The following is a 17775-nucleotide window of genomic DNA, read 5'->3' as shown; positions in this document are numbered from 1 at the left end:
TAGCTCCATGACTATACTGAATCAACACTGTCTTCCCAGAGGTCATAATCAAAGGAAATATTTTATAGAAATCTCCTTAAAGAGCATCTGAGTGAGTTTAGCACAAGGATGCAGGTCTGGATCATCTTTCTCTATACCATTTCCAGGTTTTTCACTGTCAATACATGTGCACTTCATGGGCTTGCTTTGAAGTTTTTCAGTGTAAAGGTGAAAGGTTGGATTCAATATGCTGCTGTAGTATGGACTCAGGTAACATTTAGTTAAATGGATTGTATTCAATACCTGACCAAAATTCTTCATTAAATAATACAAAGTATTTTTCTAGGATAATCTCACTTTTGTTGTTCTGACAAATGGGCATAAAATTAGTGCTTTATACTTATCAGATCAAGCATTTCTGACCACCGTATCAGTTAGTAGTGACTCTATGGGTCATGAGTTAAACTTTCTGATGCTTAAACACAACACATTCCTGTGCTGACACCACCAGGATGTGTTATCCATGTGTTTACATCTGTACTAGTTAATACCTGGTCCTTCTGTTGCTGACACAGCTTCCACATATTCGATGTTGCTGCAGTTTGGGTTTTACTGTCCTCTTTCCAAATACTGGGTTAAACCTTAGGTTTTTTTCTGAACTCAAGAGCATTGAGGAAAACAGGTATCTTTAATAAGGTACTCTGAAGGTTACAGAGGTCTGTCCACATCCCCAGACATCTCACTGAAATAGCTACTGATCATATTTTTTTTTTCTTTTTAGAAGCTGATGGCTCAGAAATTTATGTTATTAGCCACACAGGGGAAACCAGCTTTTAATTTTCATAACTTACCTATTTTGGAGTTATTTGAATTTCTTTCAACTTGTTTCTATTATTTGGACAGAATTAGTGACAGGACAAGAAGAATGAAAAATGGCTGAGTTCTTACTACCTGATACCAACAACTTTCGTAAGTTCACTTCTGAATCCTTGGCTGCCATCAAAAAGAGAACTGCTGCCAAGAGCTGTCACAGAAGAAATACTATAGACCAGAAACCTGAGGAGAAACCACGTCCTCAACTTGACCTGAAAGCTTTCCAGAAGTTACCAGCTCTCTATGGAAACCCCCCACCAGAGCTCATTGGGGAGCCACTGGAGGATCTTGATCCATACTACAAAGATCGTAAGGTTAGAGCCAACTGTGACACTTTGATTTTAATTTGTCTTATTGTGTTGCTAAGAAGAGTTTATGTGAATGATCAATTAAAACAATTTTGCTTACATCCCTTTGGAAAATGATCATCCCTTTCTAGATTATAATAATGTGTACAGTTGGCACAGCTGAATGACATGCTGTAATCTTCTTTAGAAAAGCTTAATTTTGAATCATAGGAATTAAATAGTAAGAACTTGATTACCATTTGAATCAGAATGGAAGCAGAAAAAATAAAGTGGATAAAGGAAGAAAAGGGGGGGCTGAGTCAAATCTACAAGAAATTATAATTTTGTAAATTTTCTTAAATGTCATGACTTTAAAACTATGTTCCTCTCTATCTCAATGTTATGCTCCACCTACATGTACAATAAATGATCACCTATGTATAAAAAGCATTTTAAAATATTTCCTGATGAATCCTTAAAACCTTTTTCAATCCTTAAAAACTAATTAAAGCTCCATATTCTAGTCATGAAATACTGAAGAATTTTATTTTCAATACAGAACAGAGAAATGGGAGATAATCCATTGGAAATTATGCCTATTGCTTGAGAAATGGTTAATTCTTTAAACTAATTTCTGCAGTCTTAGAGCTAGAGGATCACTATCAACAACAGCAAACAATGTTAAAGGTTGCAGGTTTTCCTTCACCTCTGTTTATCTTGACTCAATGAGAGATTCTATTTGAGAGAATAGTCATAAGCAAGACTAGTTCTGTGCACAACTCTTTGCACACCCTAAGGTTTAAAAAAGAAGTTCATGCCAAGGATTTTTTTACAGCTTTACAGTTAATGGGTATTAAATCTCTCACTTTATGATGAAAAGATAGCAAAATATTACAGAGTCTTCCCATTTTAACACAGATTCAAGTTAAAATCAAGCTCTTGCTCATCACTGATGCAACAAGGATGTTCTCTGTTCAAGTTCCTGAAAACTTTACTTCATGGTTTGTTTTGTTTGTTTTTTTTTAAGATCTTCATAGTGCTAAACAAGCAGAAAACAATCTTCAGATTTACTGCTACACGTGCCTTATGGATCCTCAGTCCTTTCCATCCAATTCGAAGAACAGCAATTAAAATTTTAGTACATTCATATCCTTTTCTTGGCTTCATTTGCTCTTCTTGAGTACAAATCCCTCTGTAATCCCATGCTTGTGTATTTTAGAGCATTGAATTAATTTAGTCTTTTCCTCACTCCACATTATTTCTAATCCTGAACTACCTTAGAAATTATTATTGACTTGTTGCTTTTGTGCTACTCAGAAATAAATAATGAGTACTGGGAGTATTGAAGCCTAATTTTTCTACAGATACGTGTTTTGAGAATGATCTCTGATGTTGACTTCCTGATGTCTCATAAACAAGTACCTCATGATGAAGCCTTTCTCCATGAGAAGATGAATAAGATCTCTATCCTCTCTCTCCTAGACTGTAGGAAATAAATTCAACTCACATACCAAAGCTGATCAACCACTGGCCAGTTTAAGTAAAGAAAAAATATGCAAATTCCGTTTCTTTAAGAAATTGGATTAAAAAAAATATATCTTACGTATATGAAAGTGAAAATTTCCAGGAATGCTGTTGCAGGAAATGCCTTTGAAATGTAAAGGTAATATACATCCCATCTCATACATCAAATTTAGGGGGCAAGGAGTCATTAGTGTATTGCTCCAGTTTGGCACTGGGGAATGAGACCAGAGCTGTTGCTTGGGGCTGAATCAGGCCCAGTGCAGTCTGCAGTATACCTGTATGGATTTTAGGTTTCCAGCCATCTCCGTCTCTGTGGAACTGAGTTAGATGCAATGGGTCCAAAGTTGACATTGTATCATTGTACAGACATCCTTGGAGGAGTGATGTCTATCATTTGAGACTTTACCTGGGCAGCAAGATGGCCAGCTCCTGGGTTTATGACAGTTTGACAATACCTGGAGCTAAAGCCTGTGACTGATAGAATATTTAGTTGCATTTCTGAATCAATGTCATATTCTTTGCCTTCACTCCCACGACTTACATTATTCACTTTGTTTATCATGGGCACTATTATAACTAACTGTGTATTCATGGCTCTGACTGAGTCCTCTAAGGCTTCTCCACCTCCTTTGTGGAACAAGTATGTTGAGTAAGTATTTGGGGGTATGTATGCCTTTTAATTCTGTGGTTACATTGAATTACTGAGACTTATCTTGCCCCCTTCTCTCAAGATAGTTGGTGGGGGATAGTAGATGGAAAGTTGCTTAAGACATTTGTTTTTCTTTGAGGGAGTAGTTTTCTCTTTGAACTCAATACCTACAATATCTGTGGTGTTATATGGGTGTTACAATATCTGTGGTGTTATTGGGGTGTTACAGTATCTGTGGTATTTGCAGAGAGAGTAAGTGTAGGTTAAGTTCCACTGTTGAACTAGCTTCGTGTCTGTCCTACTGCTCCAGTTTGTTATCCCATTTCCAGAAGTTACTCAGTAATTACTTACTGTTTATCCAGACACGTTTCCCATTGTCGCTGATGCTGATGAAGCACATCAAGAGCTGGGTTTTTTTCAAAATTCTTTTTAATAATGTTGAAATGCTGCATTTTGCTCTAAGAAAGTATTCTGTCAAAAGCTCCTGGCCTGCAGGATGCCGCTAGAAAGTGAAACTCATACCTTCAGTGCTGCCAGCACTTGCAATGTTAAGTCACAATAAATCCTGTGCTTTTGTAGTAACACTTGAGCTGGATAATCCTATGTTTTTACTTTTTTAAAAGAATATTTCAGCTTTTATTTTTTCTATTTGGCATAAAATTGTTAGAATATGATAATTCCAACACCTGATGCAAAGGACAAGGTTCCAAAATACTTAGTTTTAAAAACAGGTCTGAAGTTGTTTCTATCTCATGTTACATGACACTGAAACAGTTGGGAATGGCAAATCCTCAGCAAGCATGGTATTGATATACATATCTCTAGAAGATGCTGTGATACCTCACTACCTATGAGAATATTAAAGGTTAAATAAAAGTTGTAGCTGCTATTGGCATCAGGACTGCTGTTGAAATGCATTTCAATAATAATTTCAGAATATTTCTTTCCAAATGAAAAGGGAAGCACTACATCCAAATAATTTCTTAGTGCATTTGCTGACTACAAAATGAATGCCTTTTGAATTCTGTAGGGAGATTGCTGCCTTGCTGAAATGAGAAATGCACTCAGTAAGTACAGGAGAGCTTTTACTGATAATTTTCCATTAATAAGAATAATTGCCATCTTAAATTGAAAATCCTTTACTCTTATATTTATCTAAGTGTTTCAAACATTCTGCACAGAAATGGATGCTGCGTGTCCAAAGTAAATAATACACAACATATCATACATTCACTTAGCCACTTGAAACCAGAGGAAGACAACAAGTTTTGATCTTTATTTAGCAAGTAGCTAGGAGTTTTGTGTTTCTTAAACTATGGGGATTCACATGAAAGAATTTGGAAAAAATAGTGGAATGCCAAAAAACCCATGTCACAGGTGTGTACATCAATAGCCATGTACAGGTTGCAGTCAGCTACAGTCTCGAAGTCCATATGAGTCAGATACTGATAGAATACACTCAAACCAACAGCCACCTTTCCATCACTTCTCTGCAGCATTGGCTTGGTTTGTTGGTTTAGACAATGAATAGTCTGATGGTCTCTTCTGTTAATTGCTAATATTGCCGTCTTCCTTTGGCACTTTTTTCCTTTCCTTAGATTTACTTTCACTGGCATTTACACTTTTGAATCATTGATAAAAATATTGGCAAGAGGATTCTGTCTAAATGAATTCACTTTCCTTCGAGATCCCTGGAACTGGTTGGATTTCAGTGTTATTGTTATGGCGTAAGTGGGAATACATAAAATATGGATTATCTGTTTGAAGTGTCTTATTGATGTGGTGCAAAAGGCTGTTTGAAGAACAAAAACCAACCTGTGGGTCCTAATTGCATCTGAAACTATCTAGGACATTGAATCTTCTCCTTGTTTTATTAGTCACTGTATAACAACAACGTATTAGTCTTTCAAGAAGGGAATAGAACTGTTTAGAGTAAGATATACTCTGTGGTGAGTATACAGGAATGGATATATTTCAATCAACGAAATGTAATAGCTGGGCTGTGTAATACAGCCATACTAATTCTGTGAAGTGTAAGAGAGAAAATAAAGTGATATGTATAGACACTAGGATGGTGAATTAAATTTGTGGTCTTTGTCTCCATAAATCATAGTTTGAGCTTCAGTTTGTGGTAATTAGAAAGCTTTTATACTGGTTAAGTAAGCCTACAGATGAGAGATCAAAACAGTTCAGCCAGTGTTTCCACCTGAAATGAATAATTTTAAGAGTTATCTTTGTTTATATTTTAAATACATGATACTGAAGATGCTGACACAAAAGTGCACAAGCCAAAATCTACCTCATAAGAAACTAATAATCAAGAAATGGGTTTCTATTTTATAAGTCTTCAGACGAATTTTTGCTGTGTAATTTATTAATACTAAAAATATGCTCAGAAGGATTGACAGTTCAGAATGACCACTCTAAAGTAATTGCCTTGTTTACTCCTATTAACCACTTGACATATAATGTCCTGACTTTACAGATATGTGGGAGCATTTAGTAACCTGGGGAGCGTGTCAGTCCTTCGGACTTTCAGGGTTCTGAGAGCTTTAAAAACCATTTCAGTAGTCCCAGGTGAGAAACCCTATTTGCTGAATATTTTCTGCTACTTATAAGTGATTCTTTGCTCCAATCAAAATGTTAGGTTTGCCTTTCCATTCTTTTTTTTCCTTTGAACAGACTTTACTGTTAACCATATTACATCATCCCTGGGAAAATAGTTTCCTTTTCACTTTTCCCTTAGTTATAATGCCAGTAGATTCTTTCTCATGACGAAATACAAATTAAGAACCAGTGGGTTGGCTCTGTTTTCTCTTTCAGATCTTTTTGATTATATCCATTCTTGTTTCCAGTTTCTTCAGAGATTACCAGTGTTGGAAATTTCTTTTTTGAAATTTCTTTTGAATTCCGCATATTACTTTTTCTGGATAAGAAAAACTGGACTGTTTTGGGTGCCTCATCCTTATCCAAATATTTCATAAGGATTAAAGGAACACCTGGAAATTTTAGAGTCAATCAAATGAGGAAAAAAAAAGGTTTTCATTTAATCTGTCATCCAAACTATACTTGCATTGCAAATATATTTGCCATGTATTCTCCAGTAATTTTGTTACTTTGGTTGCTATACACTGTTTTATCTCTAATCAAGCACGATGTATGAATCTCAGTTTTTTGTGCCAGTTTTGTTTTGTTTATTGTCTTCCTAGGACTCAAGATCATTGTAGGTGCGCTTATCCAGTCTGTTAAGAAACTTGCCAATGTGATGATCCTGACTGTTTTCTGCCTGAGTGTCTTTGCTCTCATTGGTCTCCAGCTTTTTAAGGGCAATCTAAGACAAAAGTGTGTGAGGAACTCTACAGAGTTCAGTAAAATACCTTATTTCCTTAACAAAACATGGGAATCCTATGAAATGTTTGCTAATGATACAGGTAACTTTTCCTCCTTAATTCCTTTTTAGATGATAATATAGACATCTATGAATGCACATATAACCACTGCTGTAAATTATATTGATGTTTTGGTGGCTGATATTTTGATGAGTAACCACCTGATAATGGCCTTCATATTGCTAGAGCAGCTTGCAGGCATCCAGGAGTGCATCCCTTCCCTCATTGTAAGAAATATCACTCCCAAATTTTCCAGTAACGTCCAGCTCTGTTTCCCAGAATGATACGGCAATAACCGAAATATGTACTAGCTCATTCTCTGCTGTAATCCCCAAGCGTTCACCTTCTGCTACATGCTGAAGTGTCCATACATCTTCATTTTGCTGCCCAGTGTGACACAGCTGCTCAGTTTGACACAGAGGAATTTGTTTAAAAGTCAAAGTTACTTTCTTCTTTACATCCTATGTATCTTCTTTTTATGTCTTATGTAAGATATATACAATATACATCTTTCATGTATACAACTAAGTCTGGTGATGGAAGAATTGAGCAGAGAACTGAAAATGCACCAAACCATTCTCAGAGGAACAGCAACTATAAGATTCAATTCAGTAAGAAAAATCCTTGTGCTAAAGGAAAAGCCTCACTATACATGAAAAAATACAAAGTAAACAAATCTATGCCAGAAATAAGAATAAAGCTTCATCACTGAAGAAAATCTCCACCAGAGAGTTCAGACATAGCAGTAGTTATACAAGGAGAGAAGCATTCTCGCAGGGGAAATGCTGAAGTACATAAAAAAGCCACACAGGATTTCTGTTTGCATACACTCTGTGTGGAAGATTTGTTCAGACAGGATTTCTTTAGTAACTTCATAGTCCAGTGGGAGAAAGTCTTTGTATGAAAGATTTTTGAGGAAAAACTTTTTGCAAGAAACTTTTGCACCTACAAAAAACGTACCTGAGAACAGAGTCATTTACATATACAGAATGTGTAAAAATCATAATTGAAAACAAGTTTCAAAAGAAACCAGGTGGTAACTGGAATACCACACAAGAGACCATGTATGTGACAAAATTTGGATTAAAATGTTAATTTTTTTTTCTGAAGAAACAGGAAACAAAATACATTTTGTGTTCAGGGTAATTTGCAATGATGGTAGAAAGAATAGGAGTGTCCAGAGAGATTTAATGAAAGCTAGGTGACTTTCCCACAGGATTTAGGACTTACAGCCCTATAAGCCCAGCTTTGAATTCAATTATTTTTTTATATGATTTTTTATGGGCTGCTTTGATCCAGATTTTGTGGGAAGTTCACAACTCCTACCTGGAGAACTAGATGTTATTATGATTCTCTGAAGTTCTATCACTGAATCTTCTTAAAAAAACCTTTTTGTTGGTTGGCAGGAACAGAACTGAACAAAAATTGGGTGGAAAGTAGCTGAGATAACAACTCATTCCTTTGTGGTGTGTTAACACGGTATGGTACAGCTGATACTAAAGATTCCTTTTGGCTCTGAATCATGCCAACTTACCTGATGAGCACAGCTGAGGTTTGTGAAACACCAGGAAGACATGAGGCCTCTCTTGCATCTGGGACAATAACCCCACATCTTAATGGGGCTAAATAGCTAATAGCACTAAAGCTATTACTTTCAGTCTGCTACTAGCTCAGGCAGCAGAGTAACTAAAGCTAAGAGAAGTAGGTAAAGAGGTCAAAAAGGCTACTAGAGCATCCTAATGGAGAAATCTGTATTTCTCAGCTAAGCAAGTGCCATGACATGGTGTGTATCCAAGTTCTTCCCTCTCAGAACAGAGATTTGTTTTTTATTGCCCAGTAGAAGTGGTCTATGCTATCCCAAATTACGTTTGTAGACTGACCTGGGAGAGGGCTAACTGTTATTGGTGAAAAAGAGTTTGTGCTATTACCAAACCAGGGACTGTGTTTGAGCCTGTGCCCTCCAATCCTTCATTTCCTTTATACAGATGAGGCCAAAGCAATAGTATTTTTTGAAATTTTAAGGACTGCCTGCACTTCGAAATTTGTGCATACACATAAATAAGGACAGCTTGCAATCTGATGCAGTTACTGTGAGTGTAGGAAACCTATGTGTGTGCACATACACTTACAGGTCGCTGATTGCTTGTCACTGCTCACATTAAAGGGTAGAAGATTCAGGCTTGCAAGTGATTTCTTTTTCACTTTTTTCCCCCCTTTTTTTATAGCATACTTTGCTAAAAAAGAGGGCACCTCAGATATTTTGCTATGTGGCCCTGGTGCTGGGTAAGTACACTTAATATTTCTTGTTTGGAAGTTTTGTCTGTCTTAGTGCTTCCATATTGGCTCAGTCATATGAGACATAAGCAGAAATTCCAAGCTTTCCTTAAATGCAGAAACATGCACCCAAACAACAAAACATAGTAAACAGTCAGATAACTTACAAGGAAAGAAACATGAACCTGCAGCTGGCTTATTCACGTCTAAATTTCTTTGAGCCTTTCCAGAAGCGCTATGTTTCTCTTCACCATGGATGTACAAGAGAACTGAAAACATGAAAGATCTCAGATATAGCACAGGACAGATATGCTCCTCTCTGAAGGCTCATGAGTGTTAAACTGGAAAAACAAAACATGGACTTTGGAGGGCAGGTTTGGGCAAGGAGGGAGATATGGCTACTTTACAGTGAAGGGTAGGGGATGAGGAAATTGTCCTGGGTTGGTGGTCTGCTCCAGCCTCTCTTCCTTTGCTGCTGGGTTATGGGTGGTGCTTCTTCCATCCCACTTTCTGGACAATGCTACCTGGAGTAGACAATGGGTTTGCAGTCTAATGAAACACAAAGCTGAATAATCATCAGAAGTCTCACATAAGATGAAGTTCTCCTTGAAATCTGCATGCTTAAAAGAGCTCCATTTTTTATTTTTACTTCTAGGCTCTGTCCTCCAGACTATATATGCTTGAAAATCGGGCCAAATCCTGATTACGGTTTCACTAGTTTTGATTCATTTGGCTGGGCTTTTCTTTCCTTATTCCGCCTGATGACCCAGGACTACTGGGAGCGTCTGTACCAGCAGGTATCAGCTTTGTGCATAATTCAGAACTGGTCTTCCAGGAAGAGAAAGAGCCAAAGCAGAAATTGTGTAGAGAGGACAAGAAACCTCAAGTAAAAGCAATAGGTGCAAGTCATTGAGCCCACATCCTCCCTCCTTCCTTTCTGCAAGCTGTGCCTCCCAGAAATAGACCTATCACAATGCTTGTTTAGGGACTTAAAAAACTCTAGAAGTGTCCTGTATTGTCCTTCAAACATATAGCAATGCCTCCTCAGTCATCCTCATGGGGTTTACAATCAGTTATTCCTAGGCGATAGTATACAAAGAGGGGGGAAGAAGGGCCAAGGAAGGTATATTTCCATTTAAGCTTCCTAAACCATTATGTCTAGGAAGTTGGGTGCTTCTAAAGAATTTCAGGGACACATTGAAAGACTATTTGGTGTTTTTTATGGTAATTTTTATCTCTGCGGTGTGTTGCTTACAGACCCTCAGAGCTGCTGGGAAGGTGTATATACTCTTCTTCATGCTGGTCATATTTCTGGGCTCATTTTATCTAGTCAACTTGATTCTGGCTGTAGTAACAATGGCATATGAAGAGCAGAACAAGGCCACCATTGCTGAAACGGAGGCAAAGGAAAGGAAATTTCTTGAAGCCATGGAATTATTACAGAAGGAGCAGGAGGTATGTAAATTATTCCCTTGCAAGCATTAGCCTCAGTGTCCTGGCATCAGTCACATAAGGAGAAAGCATCACTCCTTGTGTACAGCTGTGTAAAGCAGTCACTCATGGGAGCAGGAGCAAGTGATAACTTATTGAAAGTAGTGATTCCTAGAGCTACAGGAGTATTTCCATGTTCAGCTGTGTATTTTTCCCGTGAAACAATAACTTTTATTGTGGATAATGAGTATTAAAAGCTTCTGTAACTGTAAGAAAAATAATATTTTAAAATCTGGGAAGTATAAAATTCCACTAGCTAGCAGCTTCCAAAAGAAAATGTTGTTGTATTTTAATTTTTATTCAATTTTATCATTGTGGGCTGCTAAGCAGAGAAATATACGGTAATTCTGTTGATTAACTGCATTAGCATCTGAGCCAAAACCTACTGAAGTTGAATGAAAGTGTCTTGGTAACTTAAACGGCTTAGAAGCTTCTGGAACAAAAGACTCCTGTGTTTTGACAACATTGTCCTAAATTCAGTATGGGAAAGAAAGTCAGCCACAGTGTGAATACAGTCCCAAGGATCGTCAATGGAAAGACAGAATTTTAATGCTCTTTGAGCATTAATCTGGGGAAAAGGATATATTCTACAATGTCATTTTCAAATGGAGTATTTTTGTTGTAAGCAAATCTGCCATGTGGAAGAATAAGAACTCTAATGTGATGATTTTGTCCCTGGAAGGCTCAATACACACGATCATGTAACATACCGCAAATAGCATATTGTTCAGTGCTGCGTATGTTGGGGAAATCCTCTCCTCTTTCATTTTATGGAGATTTTAAAAATGGAAGATTTTTAATAAGTTTTGTGAAACACAAATTGTTAAGAGGAAATAATATACAGCACAGAAGTGTTTTCTTTCTGCTTATATTCAAAGTACCCAGCAAAAATGTCAACCATGTTTTTGTTTTAATTTCAGTCACTGGCTATTAAAGGAATTGATATCCTGTCAATTAGCTCCTTTGAAGCCTCTTCTCTGTCTCCCAAAGAAATCAAAGAAAGAAGCAACAGGAAAAAGAGAAATCAGTCCTTGGGGATAGAAGATAATGAAGAACAACAATTCCCCAAGTCACAGTCCACAGATAGTCAACGCAAGTTGGTAATCTATTGTCTGAATCTGAGATCCTTACAGCTTTTCCAGTTTTGTTACTAAAATAAATTGCTTGAAAGCACAAACCAAGTCCCATTACAAAACCCTAAAAAATCACTCTTAAATCTTTAAAATAAACAACCTTTTGGAATAAGGAAGAATTATATGTAAAAATTAATTTGAAAAAGAAGGAAATACTATAAATGAAGGATGGAAGGGAAGTTATAATAACAGTTAAAATACATTTTCTATAACACTGAGGAACAGAAAAAGGTGAATGGCTATCAGAATTTAACTTCTGTGCCATCATTCTCTGTTTAAAATTTCTCACTTCAAGCATAAATACAAAGCTTATCACAAAAATAGCTGCTGCTGCTGATAGAATTTTATTATCTGAGTTTTAAAATCTAAGCATAAACCTTCATGAAAAATCTGAACCAAATAAGAGGTTTGGACTTGCAGTGGTTGATAGGAAATGCTATGAAACTGTAAGCGTTTATTGCTTCCCCAATTTTTCTCTGTGATATTATACCATTCTCTCTATATTGCTTTTCCTGATCTTTTAGTCTTTCCTTGGCCTGGTGTACAGTCCCAATGCAAACCAGGCGAAACGCAGGCTTAGCCATGGGAGCGTGTTCAATTTCCAAATACCTTCTTTAGAAGTTGATTCCAGAACGGATTTCAGTGATGAGGAAAACCGCAGTGCTGGGGAACACAAAATCCAGTGTAGGTCGCTGTCGATCACGCAGATGGGAAGACGATCCAGTGTGCAAAGTCAAATGAGCCACAGCTCTCACCCTGCCACCCCAAACTGCGTGCACAGCAGCAAGTGGGCTAACATGGATGATTGCAATGGTGTGATTTCAGTGACGGGAGGAGGAGGCAGCAGGGTGCACAGTGTAGATCCAGTGTCTTCTGAAGGAGTAATGCTTCCACCAGTAATGGAAGACCCAGGAAAGGCGAAGCTGGTAAGGAAAATATATTATTTTCAATAAATACTTTATATTACAGTTTCTCTACAAATGGCAGGTTTTTTTCAAGAGTTTCAGTGTAATGGCAAACAGTGATATAAAATGAAATATACCGATGTGGGGAGTTCTTGAAAACCAGACTTCAGCATTATAAACCTCATTTTTCTGCTATTCGCAAGTTGTATTAACATAGTTTTGAAGGTTCCTAGTGCTGGAGTTACAAGTCACCAATGAATTTTTTTATCCCATACCCTGTCCAGTGGGAGCATTTTGAGCAGTACCTGTAATTTCTTTCTCCTTCATAGCACCTTCAGCATTATGCAGAAACTTTGTAAGTACCCCAAGTGGGCAGAGATGCTTTTTTACCAGTTTATCTCTCATATGTCTCCTTGTCAGTTAATCTCTGGAATATTTTTGATGCCTGTTTCCCCACATAGACTTATTTCCAATGTTTGTGTTTGCCCTGTTGTTACTACATCCTTGCAGGATCCATATACTGCAGTGTTACTACTGAAAAGTAAGACCTTCATTCTTAACAACTATTACATCTTGTAAAAAGGTACATTTATTTGGCTGTGTGTCATTGTTCCTTTTAACTTCCATAGTTACCCATCATCACATCCTACTTAATTTTATTCCTGTAGTATCTCCCTAATCATGTTTACTTCTTTAAGCAGCCAGCTGCAAATGATGAGAGCAGCGTGATGCATTTGCCTCCTCATCTGTCAGTGGAGTACTTTAATGAGGCACTTCAGAGACAAAGGGCAGCAAGTGCAGTTAGCATAATTACCAGTGTCTTGGAGGGTAAGTGGTTCCTCATTATGCTTATTTCAATCCTAAGGTAGTGCTAGCATGAAAGACCAAAATGTCAATACATTTCTAAAAGGTTAACAGAGATTTGTAGGTGTGTAGTTAGGTGTTTCATGTTTAATATAGCTCTTTTATAAAAAAAATAATAAAGCATTATCACACAGTTGTTTTGTACTGGAACACATTCTTTGCCTATTGTAAGATCTTTTTTTGTAGAACAGACAGTGAAGGGGATTGGAGTGAAAGCGGATGAAAAGGATTTCTCTAGCATCTGAGGTGCAGGACTGGGATACTGTTTCCTCCTCCTGACCCTGTGACTTGTGATATGTCACTGGCAGAGCCATAGGCATTCAGAATCCAACAATAAGGTTATACAAGCAAAATCAGTTGTGGCAAATCCTAGGTTCTGAATACTTAACCCCACTATTCTATTCCTTTAACTTTCCATGTGATTTATTTTGGGGTGTTTATCACTGACAGTTACTTTGATGACTGGTAGTTTTGTTGCAGATCTTACTGAAAAAATTCAGCCCAAGTTGTTCAGGATGAGGAAGTCAGTCTTTTTACATTTGGTGATAGAGGAGCTCTGTCACCAGTTCTTGTGCCAGAAGTATGGGATTTAGCAGGGGTGGCATGGGTGGTAGATCTGTTGTGGCAGGGAGGTCCTTGTTCTTAAATTTTAATATTTTTTTGTCTTCAGACAATCACAGTTGCAATACATCCAGTGGAGTCTTGCTTTGCAGTGTAATTCATAAAGGTCAGGGTTTTGTTGCACACTTTCAGCTGTGAACTGGGATGGAATAGGACTTGAAGCTTTATGTGGCTGTGGATTAACCTGAAAACAGGCATCTGAAAGGGGAGAGGAAAAGGTCTTTGCTGGGACCTGAACACCAGTTCTGCTGGATACACACTGTATACATAAAGCCATTTGATCTAGAAACATAGAGGACAAGAGCTAGACTGGGAGTGGGATTGAGTCAAGATGGTCACACTGGAATAAGCAGTGTAGGGTGGGAGCTGAGACTTGAGCCTGGAGGGGAAGAAATGAAAACTAGACCATGGGAAGAAGTAAGGATAGGTGCAGCTAAGAAAAGGATATGACTCAGATCCAGCTCATCTGATCTCTAAAAGATTTTCAGATCTCTGAAAACCAGATTACTAGTAATTCCTACTGTGCTTGTATTTAGCTTTAAGCTCCAGTTTGTCAATGAATTTGCATGGGGCTTCAGCAGAGTCAAAAGTATTTTGGAGGAATCCTTAATATTGGTGGTACAAGAAAACAGGATATGAGGTTTATGTATGGCCAAAAATGACACAGCCAGAACAGCTTCTGTCCCATGTTTTAATTACAGAAAATGGACCAGTGTGGCAATTTGTATCAGCTGGGAAATTGTAGACATGACCTTTCCAGTAGAAGTAGCCTAAGGTAAAATTTCAGGCACTGTAGTTTGTATTTGCCTCAGCTATTACCCATTCCTGTGGCTGCCATTGACTCTCTAGACTCCCTTGAGAGTCAGAGGAGACAAAAAGATGTTGGGTGTGATACAGCCACTGTCCTAGACACCTACGGAAGATGAGATGAAAAGTGCCTTGGTTGCTATATTGACCTACAAACTGTGGTTTGGCCCCTGCATCATAAACATGAATTTAGTCAGATGATTGTAATACAAGTTTAAGCCAAATAAAACCTGATCAGAAGTCTTTTGAAGTAAATTTACATTAATGCATTTTGAATCCATTTTTCTCTGAATTTTTTCTTCATGTTTACTAGCTGATGTAGGGACTACATGAATGGTAGAAAGTGGAGGGAAGCTTGGGGGCTGTGTGTGAAATGTGAGGTTTCCTTTTTCTTCTCTGGTCTTTTGAATACTTGAAATAGTAGTTTCATCATCTTGCTCAGTGATAACTAATTATAGTGGGGTTTTCTTTTGCATTTAGAACTTGAAGAATCTCGGCGGAGATGCCCACCCTGCCTGAATAATTTTGCTTTAAAGTATCTAATTTGGGACTGTTGCCCACTTTGGGTGAGAATCAAGACAAAAGTGGCTGCTTTCATAAAGGATCCCTTTATTGATCTCACCATCACTGTTTGCATTGTGATGAACACTTTGTTCATGGCACTGGAGCACAATAATATGTCAGATAATTTTAAAACAATGCTTAATGTAGGCAACTTGGTAAGCAAATTCTCAGCTGTGTGACATTTTACACCAAGGGTTGATTGATGGGTGTTTTCACTTGAGACAGAGTAACCGTAAAAATTAAAGATTAGCAAACTCTGCATTTATAAACTCTAAATTTCTAATATATACAATTTCCAGATTTTATCAATATACTTCTAACACACTCCTGAGAAGGAAGAAATCAATCTTCCCATTTTAATTACAAGTGTATTAGAAGTTCATAAAAATGGGTTTTGTTGACCTGCCCATGAGTGTTACTTGCGGGAACATGATCTAAAAGTAAGACAAATTCATGGCTACTTTTTAGGCTGATGCTACTCTTTCTTTGTTACAGGTTTTTACAGGAATCTTCACTGCGGAAATGATTTTAAAAATCATTGCTTTAGACCCCTATTACTACTTTCAGCAGCCCTGGAACATTTTTGACAGTATAATTGTCACATTGAGTTTAATTGAACTGAGTTTACCCAAACAAAAAAGCAAGAAAGAAAGGCGAAAAGGAGGAACCCTGTCAGTTTTAAGATCCTTTAGACTGGTAAGCTTCACACTTAATCAGTTGTATAAAACTTTACGTTGTGAATATAATAGAGAATACTTCTGTTGTCTGCTGTTAGGATGTAGGAAATTATTACTTTTAATATTTTTTTCTTCTTCTTGGCACTAGGAATAAGAAGCACACTCTCAAACTACTTGTGATATTAAAGCCAGAGCTTAAATGACATATTTCTTCTGAACATGCTAAGAAAAAGTCAGAGGAAAAAATATTCCAGAATAGTCATGTTATAAAACTGGTGTCAAAAATATAAAAACCAGCACAGGAAACTTAGAAAAAAGTGTCAGAGTACAAATACAGAAAACCCCCAATTCTTAAATATAGATGTGAAATGATGTTAAGGTATTCATAGTATATAACATGGACTGATTTAGGTTGCTGTACTGAAAGATAAGCTCCTTTTATAATAATAAATATAATAATAATGTTGGTCTTCCAGCTTTGGTCCTTTGTGTTACACCTAAGTTATGCACCATAATCTACATCAGGTGCATTTTATGGATACCTACCTGTGAGGGCCAAAGACTTATCAGGGACTCTAGTTGAACTGGTCATTTATGAGGTGGTTTATGCTTGCCATGTTACTCAGGTAAAGAAAACCAACAAAACAAATCTATGAATACTTTTAAGAAGTTTTAGTGTCACAGTGCTGCAAATATTGCACATTGAAGTCAGAATATCTAAAGTGTTTTTTGCAGGATTTGAATGGTGCAAAGATGGGTTATCTCTACTGATGTCTAACACTATGTTTTATGTTGCTACGCAGCTGAGGGTCTTCAAACTGGCAAAGTCCTGGCCAACCTTAAACACTCTAATTAAAATAATTGGTAACTCCCTGGGAGCACTGAGTAATCTGACCCTCGTCCTGGCAATCATCGTTTTCATTTTTGCTATAGTAGGGGTGCAACTTTTTGGGAGGAGCTATCTGGACAACAGCTATAAAATAAACAAATATGGCAAGCCACGCTGGCACATGATGGACTTTTTCCACTCATTCCTCGTTGTTTTCCGAATTTTGTGTGGAGAATGGATTGAGACCATGTGGGACTGCATGGTGGTTGCTGAACCACCACTATGCCTTCTTGTCTTTCTGCTGGTCATGGTGATAGGAAATTTAGTGGTGAGTTTTCCAGTATTTTTTTCTCTTCATCCTGTCTATAGTTGAATCTACTGAATTGCTATTTTTTTTCCCCCAACAAAAGATAGTTTCCCTAAACACAGGTGGAAAAGTTACCTGTGTATGTTGTGGTCTGCAAAAGCCCCTTGCCTGTTGCCTTGGAGCCACTAACCGTATTTCCACAGTTTGTGTGCTTTGCACACAGCATCACTCGACCTTTGCATGTGGCAATGTGATGATGAATATCTTTGCAGTGAATGTAACACAGGCAACTATTTTTCTTCACATCTTGGGATTTGGATGTAAATAATCAGTAAGGCTTATGGTTTACCTACTTCAATTAATGGAGCTAAATGCTTAAGTCCTTCTGTAAATCAAAAAATCGATACTTTTTTCTTTTCAAGATCTCATGCAAGTATTGAATTCTTTATTAGCAAATGGCAGAATCTATACTCCTATCACTGAAATCAGGATTTTATTTAGTCATTTCTAAGTACGTTTATATTGAAAAGCTAATTTGAAGAAGGGACATTATTAAACTGCCAAGCCACGACCGTAATCTTTGTTACTACTATAATCTTTGA

General features: G+C 37.3%; 1 protein-coding gene across 1 annotated transcript; it reads left to right on the top strand.

The window, feature by feature from the left end:
- Positions 1 to 911: 911 nt before the first annotated feature.
- Positions 912 to 17194, top strand: LOC104412362 (sodium channel protein type 5 subunit alpha-like; the record flags this gene model as incomplete). The annotated part of the gene is made up of 15 exons (XM_010023069.1): positions 912 to 1166; positions 2167 to 2291; positions 3208 to 3312; positions 4911 to 5039; positions 5798 to 5889; positions 6522 to 6743; positions 8927 to 8984; positions 9631 to 9772; positions 10233 to 10430; positions 11387 to 11566; positions 12124 to 12525; positions 13203 to 13332; positions 15277 to 15515; positions 15856 to 16056; positions 16841 to 17194. Coding segments are annotated over exons 1-15 (2832 nt in total), but the record flags the coding sequence as incomplete, so codon positions are not given.
- Positions 17195 to 17775: the final 581 nt, after the last annotated feature.

This window comes from Nestor notabilis, unplaced genomic scaffold (genome assembly GCF_000696875.1).
Source record: "Nestor notabilis isolate BGI_N333 unplaced genomic scaffold, ASM69687v1 C15425094, whole genome shotgun sequence".
Taxonomy (NCBI): domain Eukaryota; kingdom Metazoa; phylum Chordata; class Aves; order Psittaciformes; family Psittacidae; genus Nestor; species Nestor notabilis.
Note: the sequence above shows the minus strand (reverse complement) of the source record. Positions and strands in the feature narration are given on the sequence as shown.